Source organism: Pseudochaenichthys georgianus, chromosome 9, assembly GCF_902827115.2.
Source record: "Pseudochaenichthys georgianus chromosome 9, fPseGeo1.2, whole genome shotgun sequence".
NCBI lineage: Eukaryota > Metazoa > Chordata > Actinopteri > Perciformes > Channichthyidae > Pseudochaenichthys > Pseudochaenichthys georgianus.
This window is the reverse complement of record NC_047511.1, coordinates 12,617,817-12,632,585: the sequence shown is the minus strand read 5'-3', so window position 1 is coordinate 12,632,585 and position 14,769 is coordinate 12,617,817. Positions and strand designations below refer to the sequence as shown.

General features: G+C 41.1%; 1 protein-coding gene across 1 annotated transcript in view; it reads left to right on the top strand.

The window, feature by feature from the left end:
* adamts3 (ADAM metallopeptidase with thrombospondin type 1 motif, 3) overlaps positions 1-14,769 on the top strand; it is a 204,381-nt gene that overhangs the window by 163,915 nt on the left and 25,697 nt on the right. Inside the window, exons 16-17 of the mRNA XM_034091711.2 lie at positions 423-503; positions 14,121-14,284. Coding sequence (XP_033947602.1) covers positions 423-503; positions 14,121-14,284 — 245 coding nt within the window. The remainder of the gene's footprint in view (positions 1-422; positions 504-14,120; positions 14,285-14,769) is intronic.

Here is a 14,769-nt window from a genome sequence, read left to right as displayed (position 1 = left end):
TTGCTGCCCTGTAGTCCGAAAATACCCTGTTCTTCACGCTTTATTGAAACATGGCTTGAGGCATTCCCATCCTGTCTGCGTATATTCCAAATAAAGGAATGGAGAGTTTATTTATATATATATATATCTTGAGTTATATGTAATAGTAACACAATAATATGTTGACATTTCTAAGAGTCCTTTGATGACGCAAAAGATAGATGTGAATGAACAGCCTGTTTCAATAAAAAAAATACCTGTAGGCTTCTATTGAAGGAGACATTTTACCATTTTCTTCTCTGTCGAGCAACACTTCTGAAACATGCGTGATGTCCACCACTGCAAACAAATATGTCTCTGTATCTGCTTAACTTACCTGTGTGTGTCTTTTCTTTCCTAACCCTCCCTCATCTGCTTCTGCTGCCGCTGCAAACTTGGCAAAGGTTACCTTAAGATGTTTCTCATTCCTCCTGGAGCTAGACATGTGATGATCCAAGAACATGAGGCCTCCCCTCAAATTCTTGGTAAGTGTGCCTTCCTAACACCAACACATGTACTGTATGAAATCAGAGAGGACATTTCAACATCCTCTTCTTGTTTTCCAGGAAGACTAATGGGAACACATAATGTAGAATAATAGATGTGAGGCTTTGCATAATCGATTCCATGTCACCTCTCAGGCAGAGAGAATTAGTCTTCGTATTGCTCATTCATAATTTATTATCTATTGAAGAGAGATTAATAGATAAGTGGGTTATTTCACTGCCAGAAGAATGGCACTGCAGTTTTTTTTACTACTACTATTTTCTCTACTATGTTAAGGTGAATTCACATTTATAATCTAGTATATTTGCTTTTGTTCATGACCACGCCAATAGAAACGTGGCTTTAGTCAGAGTGGAATATCTTAATATTCATATTAAAGCTGCAGGACTCAAAGGAGAGGAACTGTTATCTATGTGTTTTGTAGAAATGGATATGTTAAATGCATTATTTTGACCTCTGTTTATGTTGAAGTTATAAACCCTGCAGTGTCTAAAGGAGTTATACTGTAACTGAACTTTGAGAGCGGAGGAGGAATAAGGCCACAGCTTTATTATCGAGCCACAAAGTCCAGGGCAGAGTCCTGCACGGGTCTGATTTTCAAGACCCGCTCCCGCCCCGCACCCACGACGTGCAATACCGAACCCGCCCCCCGCACATATTGCCAATTAGTTCCGCAACCCGACCCATCGGCACAATATCCGCAACCCGACCCGAACCCTCATATATATGAGCAGTGAAAACGTGCAATTATTAACACACGCCGTTGCATATTTGTCTCAAAAAGCGTGGGATGTTGGTTATTTCCTCCATCTAGGATGACACCAAAAGCCTCCCAGACGTTGGATTTCGCTCTTGAGGAAGTGTTATTGAAAATGCTGTATTCTCCGCTAGAGAGCTTCACCTCAGCCATTTTGAATGTGGCGCGCAGGGCCGCCTTAATGCACGGGCTGACCTGGGCTGAAGCCCAGGGGCCTACGGAGATCAGGGGCCTATCATGAGCCAATAAAAAAGTAAAAAAAAAAAATGTAAATTAAAAAAAAAAGTTTTTTATTTCGGATGTTTTTAAAAAACATTTAAATAAACAAAGTCTTGGCTTTCAGAATATGAAACTTTTATTTCCAAAATCACACGATAAATACATTTTTGAAGCTTGCAAAGGGAAGATGACAGCTCTCACGCGCCACTCACTCCCCCTCCCTCCGGCTGAAATTATGAATGTAAGGCGTATAGTAATCATAGATAACACGGCAGGGTCCGTTACAGTTTGTTTTCATCTGGTTTCAAATAAACAAAGTCTTGGCTTTCAGAATATTAAAATTGTTTCGGCAAATTCAGATGATAAATACAACTTTGAAGCTTGTAACGGCATAACTACAAGCGGAGAACGGAGTAACTTGACGTCACAGCAAGCATAACAACAGCCGGTGTTTCTCGTGAGTGTTTTCCCGGGAAACAACCACAACACACACAAACGCAAAATTACACAAACACACACGTATACACACGTATACACACACACACACACACACACACACACACACACACACACACACACACACACACACACACACACACACACACACACACACACACACACTCGTGAGCATCCCCCAGACCAGTAATCCAAACGAAAATATCTTCCCTCCGTAGTATTTTGATAATTTGCTCCGCTAATCAATCAGATCGATGGATTCCAGAGATGACTCCGTAACAGTCAGTGGGCACCACTTAACAGCCAATCAGAATGAGAATATGTTTCACATGTGACTTATTCAAATTGCGAGTGATTGAGTGACAGATGAAGGTTGTTTAGGAGAAAAAGTTTGAGAAGAAAAAGTTTGAGAGTGGCGCTCGGAAAAGGAAATTGTTGAGGGAAAAGGAGTTTCGAGACAAGCAGCTATTACAAAGCATGTCGAAGCCTACAGGTTATTTTAAACCTGTAGGCCAGGATGAGGAGGAAGGACAAATGAGTTCTGTACCGAGCGGCAGCGGTGCCAGCCTCAGAGCCAAGTAGGCCGTCTGGTTCTGATAGCGATGGACTAGCGGGAGAGGAAAAACAGACAGGAGGGAGGGAGGGGAGGAGATGGAGAGGACGACGAGGACTTGCTACGTAGAGGGGAGCCAACGGCAACCGGACAAATACATGAGGGAGGCCCGATACGTCACTCATCTGGAGGAGAGGACCAGGCGCTCGTAGAGCAGAGTGGAGAAGTGCGATCACAGAGCCTGCCGAGGCTATAAATGACTTTGATTTGTTGTTTAAATAGGGGGCCTACAAAACCATCAGCCCCAGGGCCTGATGGCAGGTTAAGGTGGGCCTGGTGGCGCGCACAGCAGCAGATTGATGCGCTGCAGAGGTTATGATTATGTGCGGTCCCGCGGGGTAGAGGTCTGAGGATTTAAACATTAAACTAAATTATTATTATTTTAATATATTTATTATGCAATACCCGCGACCCGCTTTGTTTTACCCAGAACCGAACCCGGAAAAAAGCGTTTGAAAAAATACCACCCGCGAATCACCTTTTTTGCGGGTCACCCGTCGCAGGACTCTGGTCCAGGGTGGATACACGTTTCAACAAAACTATAGATAAGAGCAGCCAATCCGGTTACTTTCCCTCTAAGTCATCGCCCCTTTTTCAGTGAAAACATTTGCTGTCATTTGACAGGCAGAAAATACCAATTCTGAAGAGTTCGCCAATTACATTAAAACATTACGAATACTGTCCAAAGTCTAATCTGCAAAGAGCCCAATTACAATGGTCAAAAAGACAACATTACATAATGTCTTTGGAGATGATCACCATAGGTTTATAGTTTAATATAAATCAATAGGAGATTGATGTCCGGTCAGTGCCAGTGGACAGCTAATCAGTGTTATTTATATTTACTACTTTGACTTTTAACATTACAACTGATGTAATGTTCTGACTCTGACAATTGACTTTAAACTCATTGGCATCATAGTTCAGCTGTGATGAAGTGTATGCCACAGGCATACATATATTGACTGACATTGATTGTGCTTTTCCTTCTCTCCGTGGAGAACTGCAGGCACAGATATATATTTTTCACAGCACCTTTTAGGCATGATATTGCTGACCCTTGTTTTACTGGAAAGTGGGCGTGGCCGCCATTTTGCCAGGCAGTGACGGAGCGCTGCTCTCATCCATACTCTTGATTTGGACCGGCTCATGTGACCAACAGAAAGAGACGATAGCATTGAAGGACTACTTTTCTGTAGCCTTGTTAACTTCTCAAATTGAAGCGGAAACAAAGGTCAAACTAAAAAAGGTGAAAAAGACAACTGTTCTTGTAAAAGAACGCTGTCAAGTGCAGCTCAGAGATAATGATACCAAAACTAAAACTAGAGACTCAAGAAAAACCTACAGCTCCAAAATAATACATTATATCTTGGATGAATTGTCATAAAAACAAATCTCCCAATGAAGATTTTGAAAACCACATGTAATGATACCCTGAAAAAAGAATCCTTTACAACAATTGATGCAGGGAAAATATAGATGAACATTATTTTTTTTCTAATAATAAAATCAGCCTGAATGTATGTATCATACCATTTTTCTATTGAAATGTTTTATACTGTTGTTAAGTCAGTAGCCAGTGTGATATGTAACAGATAACATTGTAATAGCTGGTACAACCAGTAAGGGTCATCAAACATGCTAGTAAATTAGATTGCTAGCCGTAGTGATAGTTTAGCTATCTGAGCCACAGGAGGCTCAGTGGCGTAGTGCGCTGACACTGGTTCAATCCCACCTGGACCCCCACTGCAGTCAGCATGTTGCATTGTCCCTGGGTAAGACACTATCCGAAATTATTCCTGTGGGGACTGTCCACAGAATTTAGCGTATGTAAGTCGCTTTGGGTATAAGGGTCTAATAAGTAAAAGTTAAACATTTATTAAATTAATTAATAATGTAATCTCAGCCATTCCGTAAAGCATCCTACTGCTAGCCATTGGTTCTCTTTACCTATCATCAAAAGAGCAGCTAAACTAAGTAGTTATTATTTATATCTTATCATGGTCACCATTTCAACTTAAACAACATTATTGTCCTAACCCTAATTAAGTAGTTGTTGTAGGTAAACCTTACCTGACCAAAGCACTGTCTTCTGAATCAAAGTATCAATCGTTGAGGGTAGGTACAAGTGTTGATGCTGGTAAGATATTGTGATAGCTCTGGTTGAAAAATACCCGGCCTATACAGTAGTTACCGTTGAGTAGAATATACTTTAGTTACATTCCTCCACAGAGAATACCTAATAATGGCCGTTCAACATTCGGTGACTTTCAAAGCTCGACTGTCATGCTGCCTAGTGACAGTTGCTAAGCTATGATTGGAAGATCGTGTCCCTGCGGAGGACAAAAAACTGTGAATCGTGTCCTTTATAAAAGGAGCTTGTCACATTAGTCATGCTTTGAGGGAGACATTGTTCCCCTCGCTGAGTTTAAATGTCATTCAAGTCAAGCCAGTCTTATTTATATAGCCAACGTATCAGACATTTGCTTCAGCTGACTTAAAGAAAAGTGAGCCTTGTCTCAGTAGAAAATAGCCCAACAGTCACTTTTTGTTCTGCATGCATTGAAGTGATATTGAGTTGAGTTTGTCCGTCTCCAGCCATCAAGTTCATCTTTTTTTATTTCCTGCTTTGGTATTACTATCTGATATAAAGCCGTTAGAGGAGCCAGTGTTCACTACTGTATGTCTGCTGAACCAACACCAAGATATATTGACAGTCACCTTCTATTTCTTAAAACTCTGAGTTCAGTATGAGGCGTCTTATTTTTTTATTTAACCTTTATTTATACAGGTGTAAAATCTCATTGAGACACAAGGTCTCATTTTCAAGAGAGACCTGTCAGTGGTAACACTACCACACAAAGTTACAGACAGACAGGACACTAAACACAGAGGCAACACTCAAATACAACATCGTAAAAAAAGTAGCCTTTGAAATTCATATACAGTAGTCAGATATAGCAGGTGCAAACACCCACAGATGAAGGGAGTGAGCTGAGGCGTTCATGTACACAACATCCCCGTAGTCCAAGAGCGGCAAACATGTGGCAGCTACAAGCCGTTTCCGCGCAATTGTGGAGAAGCAGGCCTTATTTCTAAAAAAGAATCCCAGTTTTAATTTAAATTTCCTTAAGAATTTGTCAATATGTGGTTTGAAGCAGAGATGTTCATCTATAGTGATGCCTGAGTGTCTGTAGGTGTTAACAGCTTCAATGGGGTTATGCTGTGCAGACATGATGCAGGGAAGAACCGTTGGTAACTTTTTCTTTTAGGAAAACAACATGACTTTTGTCTTATCTGAATTTAACCCCAACCTAAGGTGGAACAGATGTGACTGAAAAGTGTCAAAAGCAGACTGCAGACGTTCAAATGCAAGGGCAACAGTGCTAGCACAACAGTACACAACAGTATCATCTGCATATAGATGTACAGAGGCATCAATACTTTGACCCACATCATTTATATAAATAGTAAAAAGGGTCGGTCCCAAGACCAAACCTTGAGGAACACCTCTGGGCACATTAAGAAAGCTTGAGGAGAGACCGCTGAATTTGACACATTGCTTGCGATTTGAAAGATAGTTTGCAAACCAACCAACAGCTTGGTCAGACAGGCCTATATGAGATAGCTTCTGGCATAGAATGCCATGGTCCACAGTATCAAATGCCTTGGATACATCTATAAAAAGGGCAGCACAGTAGCTCTTTGCGTCCAAGTCTTTAACAATATCATTCACTACTTTCAAAGCAGCCGTTACTGTACTGTGCTGCTTCCTAAAGCCTGACTGGTGAGTAGATAGAATGTTGTTCAAGCTTAAATATTCTTTGATTTGATCATTCACCAGCCTTTGAAGTACTTAAGTAGCTAAAATAGAGAGCTTGGAAATTGGTCTGTAATTATTCATCACCTTTCAATAAGGGGAGAACATTTGCAGTTTTCCAAACATCTGTAATTACATTGTTTGTTATAGAAAGATTAAACACATGACACAGTGGTTTGGCTATAATATCTGCAGCTAGCCGTAAGAAATAAGGAGGGAGATCGTCCGGGCCTGCTGATTTTTTAGGGTCTAGGCCCTTTAGAGCCTTACAAACCTCCCCAACATTGAAGGGGTTGAAGGACAAAGTGTGGCTACTGGAGGCATGACTGGTGGTGATGGAGGGAGATGATTTACCAAACGATAAAGTGTCAAACAAGGAACTGGAGGCAATACAATGTTTATTAAAACAATTAAGCATCTCTGTCTTATTCGACACAGGGGTGGAGTCAACAACAATGTTAGGAGGCAGCTCTTAGGAGCGAGAGCTGGCAGAGAGGGATTTTATGGTATGCCAAAATCTCCTAGGATCGTTTAAACTGTCTGTGGTCTAGGATAAGTAAAAATCGCTTTTGGCTTTTTTAATGGAAGCAGTACAGCGATTACGCAGTGGACGAAAAAGAAACCAGTCAGCCTCAGAGCCTGTCTTCCTCGCAGCAGCCCAAAGCAGATTCCTCTTGCGTAAGAGGGCTGCCAGATCAGAAGTGAACCAGGGAGTATCACGGCCCTTCACCCTGAACCGGCGAAACGGAGCATGTTTATCACCAATCAATAAAATACGATCCCATTTAAAATCCCCCGTACAACACAGGGCTTAGTACGGGGGATTTTGGTATCCCTAATAGCACCAACTAAACAATGATCACTCAGGTGATTAGCAAATACCCGGTTGCAGTATATTTATGTGGTTTATTAGTAATTAAAAGATCGATAAGAGAGGATTTTTTTAGACACCTGGTGTTAAGACGAGTGGGACTTTCAATGACTTGTGTAACATTTATAAACATACAAAGAGCTTTAAAATCATCAGACACTGGTGAAAGCCAGTCCCAGTTAAAATCACCAACCAGGATGATTTCCTTAAACTGTAGTTGAGATAAAAGCTGCATTAGCGAGGATAATGTGTCGTTTGTAGCAGAAGGGGGCCTATAGCAACCAACAAGTTAAAAACTGACCACCAGATAAATCAATCTTTAGTGCTAAGATTTAACAGCAGATTTGGAGAAGATGACCTGTGCAGCAAGATTAGGTTTCACGTAAATCGCCACACCACCACCTTTCCTGGGGCGGTACGAACGATAAATATTGAAGCCGTCAATTCCGACATCTTTATCCAATATTTTATTTGAAAGTCTCAGAAACAATAATTAGATCAGCTCCAGTTGACTCTGACCAAATTCGCAACATATCCATTTTGGCAAGCAAGCTGCGAGCATTTACATGGATGATGTGTAACCCAGACAAGTTCTTAAAGTCCGCCGGGGTATTACATACCATTAAAGGACCAGGATAAGGCTGATTACCAGACAGAAGTAGAAGCAACATGATTAAGCACTTCTGCTTACATTTCGTTATAGTCGGGAGACTAGAAGAGTTAGAAGAAGAATACTGGCAAAGGGCATCGTAATAGCCAGAGGGGGAGAGCGGGGGAAGTTCCACTCAGCAGGTAAGCATAGGCCTACCCGATCCGCCGATGGAAGCCCGTCCTGGATAGACGGGGCCCGGACTACTGGCCTTGCAGGGGTCGGCGCCGGCGATGACAGTTAGCAGTAGCCTCCACACGTGTGAAGCCCACTCTGCGTTGCAAGTGAGTTGAACGGGGCTCGGTCCTCCTTCAGTATGAGGCGTCTCAAAGCCGTAGTCAAGGTCTTGGCCCCCCCTGTGAAGGATGAAAATGAATGAGTCAGTAGCTTAGAGTAATTGGTCATGCCGGTAATGTTCCTCGCGTGTGTCAGTGGGTTCCTTGAAAACTTTGACAGGCAGAGCTATCTTTGCCAGCTTAATGACCAATCGGACCCAATCACTGACAATCAAGCAAGTAGGGTGGCCTGGTATAATGTATGTACTGTACTAGAAAGACACTGATTGTTGTTTCTATATAATGACGAGGATGGTTTTAAGACAGTAACAACATTTTATTTTTATTTGTAAATAGTGTGCAAATGCTTAAATCCCAAATCCCCCCCGCCTGAAACACATTACATTACATAACATTGCATTTAGCTGACACTTTTATCCAAAGCGACTTACTGTACAATAAGTGCGTTCGACCAACAAAATACAAACTTGAAGAAAACAGAATCATATAAGTACATCAGGTTTCATAGAGCCAAAACATTTCAAGTGCTACTCAACTGGCTTTAGATAAGCCAGTCCTTTATTAGTATAGAAGTGCTTTGTTAGTAATTCTATCGCTCGAAGTGGAGTCAAAAGAGATGAGTTTTCAGTCTGCGCCGGAAGGTGTGTAAGCTATCTGCTGTCCTGATGTCAATGGGGAGCTCATTCCACCATTTTGGAGCCAGGATAGCAAACCCACGTGTTTTTGCTGATGGGAACTTGGGTCCCCTTCGCAGTGAGGGTGCAGCGAGCTGTTTGGCTGATGCAGAGCCGAATGCACATGCTGGGGTGTACGGTTTAACCATGTCCTGGATGTAGGAAGGGCCAGATCCATTCGCAGCATGGTACGCAAGTACCATTGTCTTGAAGTGGATTCTAGCAGTTACCGGAAGCCAGTGAAGGCAGCGGAGGAGCGGAGTGGTGTGGGAGAATTTAGGAAGGTTGAAGACCAGACGAGCAGCTGCATTCTGGATGAGCTGCAGAGGTCGGATGGCACATGCAGGTAGACCAGCCAGGAGGGAGTTGCAGTAGTCTAGGCGTGAGATGACGAGAGTCTGGACCAGAACCTGCGTCGCTTTCTGGGTCAGCTGGGGACATATCCTCCGGATGTTGTAAAGCGTGTATCTGCAGCAGCGGGTTGTAGCAGCGATGTTTGCAGTGAAGGACAGGTTGTTATCTAGTGCAGTGGTTCCCAAATGTGTTGTGCCCAAGGCACCAAAGTAAAAATCTCAAGGCACACCTATTGTGCAAAATAGCCCTTATAACACGTGTTATCACTCATATCATGTAAAATATCTGTAAATGTGCATAATTATTTACTAATGCCAAATAAAACTATATTACTCATGAAATATTCATTAACGAAATATTTCAGAAATTAATTTGAAACTTTATCAAATTAGGCTTCATCAAAGCAGCAACACACTCATTTAAACCAGACAGGTCACAAAATTAAAAATGAGGCAAAGGAAACTCAGCAGAAATTCAGCACAGAGAACTGTCAATGCAAGGAAGCTGCATTGTCCATGGTCCTGAACTACAAATTATAAATGTAGCATTTCAGCAATCAGCATTGAAACATGTGCTATTGTAAATATTTTGCCGACTTACAAATTAGTGAGATACATGTGCCTGTCGGGCCACTCGCAAGTCCTGTTCAACAGAGAGCCGTGACCTCCTGTTGTTCTTCATGTAAATCAGAGTAGAGAACGCCAACTCCAGAGATGGGGTCGTTACTAAATAAATGTAATATATTACATATTACTTTAAAAAAATATTTATATTACACTATTTTGTTATCTGCTATCTACATCAAGTAACTCGTTAAATTACTCGCCGAGCACGTACGAACTGCGCATGCGTGAGTGGCAATAACTTTCCAGGGCGTGCAATGATTTTGCCTCCTTCTTCACTGACAAAATTCAGAAAATCAGACAAGCAGTCAGTGCCTCTGCATCAGGAACAGCAAATGTGTTGTCTCTGTGTCCACTTAACATAAATTCAAACACCATGACACAATTCCATCAGATTAATGATAAAAACCTAGAGGACATTATACAACTTCTGAAATCCTCCTCCTGCTGCCTTGATATTATTCCAACAGGATTTTTCAAAGATGTTTGCCTTGCATGGCCTCAGATCTACTTCATATAGTAAACAAATCTCTTCACTCAGTTATTTTTCCACAGGCCCTGAAAACTGCAGTCATTAAACCGCTCTTAAAAAAGAATAATCTAGATGCTTCAGTAATGAACAATTACAGGCCCATATCAAACCTCCCATTTCTAGGTAAAATCATTGAAAAAGTTATTTTTCAACAGTTGAATAATTTCTTGCATTTAAATAACTGTTTCGATGTGTTCCAGTCAGGCTTTCGTCCAAACCACAGCACTGACACTGCTCTTGTAAAGGTCTTTAACGACATCCACTTAAACACAGACAGTGGCAGAACTTCAGTGTTAGTATTATTAGATCTCAGTGCTGCGTTTGACACTGTTGACCACAGCATATTACTAGACCGACTGGAAAACTGGGTGGGACTTTCGGAAACAGTTCTAAATTGGTTTGAATCCTACCTAAAGGACAGAAACAACTTTGTTTCTATAGGTAAATACACATCTGAGTTGACAAATATGACATGTGGGGTACCTCAAGGCTCCATCTTGGGGCCTCGTCTCTTTAACGTCCCCGGGCGCCGTTCAAAATGGCAGCACACTGCTCCTAACACTAGGATGGGTCAAATGCAGAGAAACAATTTCCCCACGGGGATTAATAAAGTATATCAAACATGCTACCACTGGCTCAGATAATGAAAAACAACAAAATAAGTTACCATCGCTATGCAGATGACACACAAATGTACGTAACAATTTCACCAGGAGACTATGTTCCATTTCAAACACTGAGTAAGTGCATTGAACAAATCAATGACTGGATGTGTCAGAACTTCCTCCAATTAAACAAAGATAAAACTGAGGTAATGGTTTTTGGAGCTAAGTCAGAACGTATAAAAGTTAGCGCTGAGCTTCAGCCTGCAATGTTCAAAACAACAGATAAAGCCAGAAATCTAGGTGTAGTCATGGACTCTGACCTGAGTTTCAACAGTCACATTAAAACAGTTACTAAATCAGCCTACTATCACCTAAAGAACATATCTAGGATTAAAAGACTAATGTCACAGCAGGATTTGGAAAAACTTGTCCATGCTTTTATCTTCAGTAGACTCGACTACTGCAATGGTGTCTTCACAGGTCTCACTAAAAAATCTATTAGAAAGCTGCAGCTGATTCAGAACGCCGCTGCTCGAGTCCTCACTAACACTAAGAAAGTGGATCACATCACTCCTGTTCTGAAGTCTTTACACTGGCTTCCTGTGTGTCAAAGAATAGATTTCAAAATACTGCTGCTGGTTTATAAAGCACTGAATGGTTTAGGCCCAAAATACATTTCTGACCTCCTGCTAAATTATGAACCATCCAGATCTCTCAGGTCTTCAGGGACTGGTCAGCTTTCTGTCCCCAGAGTCAGAACTAAACATGGTAAAGCAGCGTTCAGTTATTATGCTCCAAATATCTGGAACCAACTCCCAGAAACCTGCAGGTCCGCTGCAACTCTGACTACTTTTAAATCCAGGCTGAAGACTTTTCTTTTTGTCGCTGCTTTTAATTGAACTATTCATATCTTAGACTGCACTGTAACTTTTATCCATGTATTTTTTCTTTTAATGTTTATTTTATTAGCTTTTTTTTTTAATGATTGATTTTAAATGCCATTTTCTTAATGTCTTTCATTTTTTTGTAAAGCACTTTGAATTGCCTTGTGTTGAAAAGTGCTCTATAAATAAACTTGCCTTGCCTTACATCAGCTGCTATAAGGCCCACAGATGTGGAACCCCTCCACTCAACTACCCAACAAAAACTCCCTTTATCTATAATCCTTAAAAAGTATGACAATAACAGTTCACACACTTTCTGGCGCTAGCTTTAATGGCCTTTGATGGAGCATTCTCCTTTGTTATCATGAAGCTGAAAGGCCCAGAGAGAGGTCAGCTGCTCCTGTAGAAGCAATATTGGCTGTCTGCTTCAGGAGAGAGCTGGACTGTGCCAGAGGAAATGGCCTCTGTCATCACAAAGCATTAATCACTGAGTTGTCTGTTAAATGGTGGTAAGAAAGTATTACTATTACTATTATTCTAGAGGGGAATCTGGATCAGGGGATGAGGGGGAATGGGAATCTAGAGGCAGCAGGGAAGAAAGGGGCGTGGTGTGAGGTTGGAGGATGGCAGGTAGGAAGGAGACAAGCAGAAACAAAGGCAGGCGAGTGAGGATCCTTGGAAACACACCCACAGGTCATTCACAGCAAATGCAAAGATAATTGATTGATTGATACATTTATTTCGAACAAGTAAAATAAATAATTACAAAACAAAACAAATGTTGCAGTGCATAGTCATGTAAGAGAAATTCAACAACAACAGCATTAGCAACATAAACAGTGCCACATCTAGTGTAAGTATAATTTATTTAATCTCACCCCCTTGTCCCTAAATGATTTAATTATAATCTATAATCTGCAATAATTATCATTTGTTTGCATTATTATTGTTAATATTATTAATCTGCTTTACCGAAGATAATGAAAGGGATCAAAGGAGGAATTAAGGTATAGTAATAAAAAGAGTGGCAATGACTGCATAGGTTAACTACCACGTACAGTATGTGACATGCGTAAAGCAGTAACTACATCAGTACAGTAACAAACACGCAAGTCCCCCTGCAGTACACCCTGAGTAGGCCCCTTTTTTTCAGCACAGTGAAGGCATACTTTTCATTATTTCATATGGAGGATACTCAACATGTCAAACTTACATAAGAAAACTCGACACAGATTATTGAGTAAATTGTGTTATGTAAATGTTTTAAATGTACCAATTCAAATGTGTAGAACAAGGCTGATTGAGGGAGCTGTCCAGGGCACTGCTTCATATTTGATTCTTCCTCATCACTCACCATTAACGTTCTTGCAAAGAGCACTGAACGCATGTTGTTACACAGTAACAGTAGGCAGTAGCAACTCAGGGTGAAGTATATTGCGCAAGGTTCCATAGACATTATTGACTGCAACGGCTGGGATCGAACCCGCAACCCTCTTGTTGAAAGACGACCACACTCCCTCGCAGATACAGTCACCCTAAAGTTGACATTCTATATATAATTAGGAAATCCAATGTTTTGTCGCCATACATCGACTCTGAACTCCGTGAGATGTGGTTGCTGTAGCAGAATAGAAGAACAAAGTGACAAAATGAAATGTGTTTGTTAAGATTTCATCTAGGGTGAACATCTAACTCTTAATGAAATATTTAGCTGACAGCATGACAATTATTCCTTTTCTGTAGTTTCTCTATCGCATCCATCTTTCCTGTCACTGTCATTCACTTTGAAATGACATGTGCTGATGGATCAATTTGAAGATATTTCTTACTTGCTTTTATTTCAAGAACTAGTGGCTTCTTATTTCCTGCTGTCAACTCTGCATTTATGTGAAAGTTGATGTGAAGTTGAAGCATTGTTGTTGTTTTTTTCACTCGATGGACTAATCTGTTATAATCTGCACTGGAGCAGGAGGGAAGGATCTTTAGCAGACACAAGTCGGGTTGTTTTGACATCTTTTAATTGCAACTGATTTACATCAGATATATTTAAAGCAGTTAACAGGTTACATGCCAATTCTCATTTCAGCCTCAGGTCGTAGAAGTTGTATTATATAAGAAGTTCAAGCGCTTGTTCTCCATAAATGTACTGCATGAGTAACCCATTATAACTTTCAGCCATAATCATTCCAAGCAAGTGCCAGGTTTCTTTGTCACCGGGTCATAACCAAATGAATGATTGCAGCAATCAAGAACCAGGCAACGGGGCATTACATCCTCAACGGGAAAGGAGAGGAAGTCAAGTCCAGAAGCTTCATTGACTTGGGCGTGGAGTGGCACTACGTCATTGAGGACGAGGTGGAGACTCTGCACACTGACGGACCTCTTCATGACCCTGTGGTGGTTCTGGTAATTATAACTCCTTCTCTGTTACTGCTTGTACTTCCATTTTCTAATATCCTCTTTGCTTGAAAATGAGCCCTGTGAAAGAAGCAGGTAAGCCTATTTTTCTCATTATTTTCCCATCACTTTGACTTAGCTTTTTGTGTTGAATTGATATGATTGGAATCAGATTTTCAGGCCAGTAAAATGACATGGCAACATTCAAATGAAACACAATTTGCTCTTTGCTCACTGCGAGGGTGAAGAGCAAAAACAGCCTTCTGTTTTGTTTCTATTGTTATCTTCCGTGCCAGCTGGCTACATACAGCTGTTATCTGTTTGGTTGTGCATCAAAATGTTAGTGGTAAGGAGGTCAAAGTTGAAACAATTTGAAGTGCACAACACAGTGCTTCCCGTCAGGAGGATATAAGACAGCAAAAACACTTCTGCATTAAACTGCTGCTGTGATTCTGGAAAATCTGATATTAGTCAGTAGTCTGATTGTCCAACGT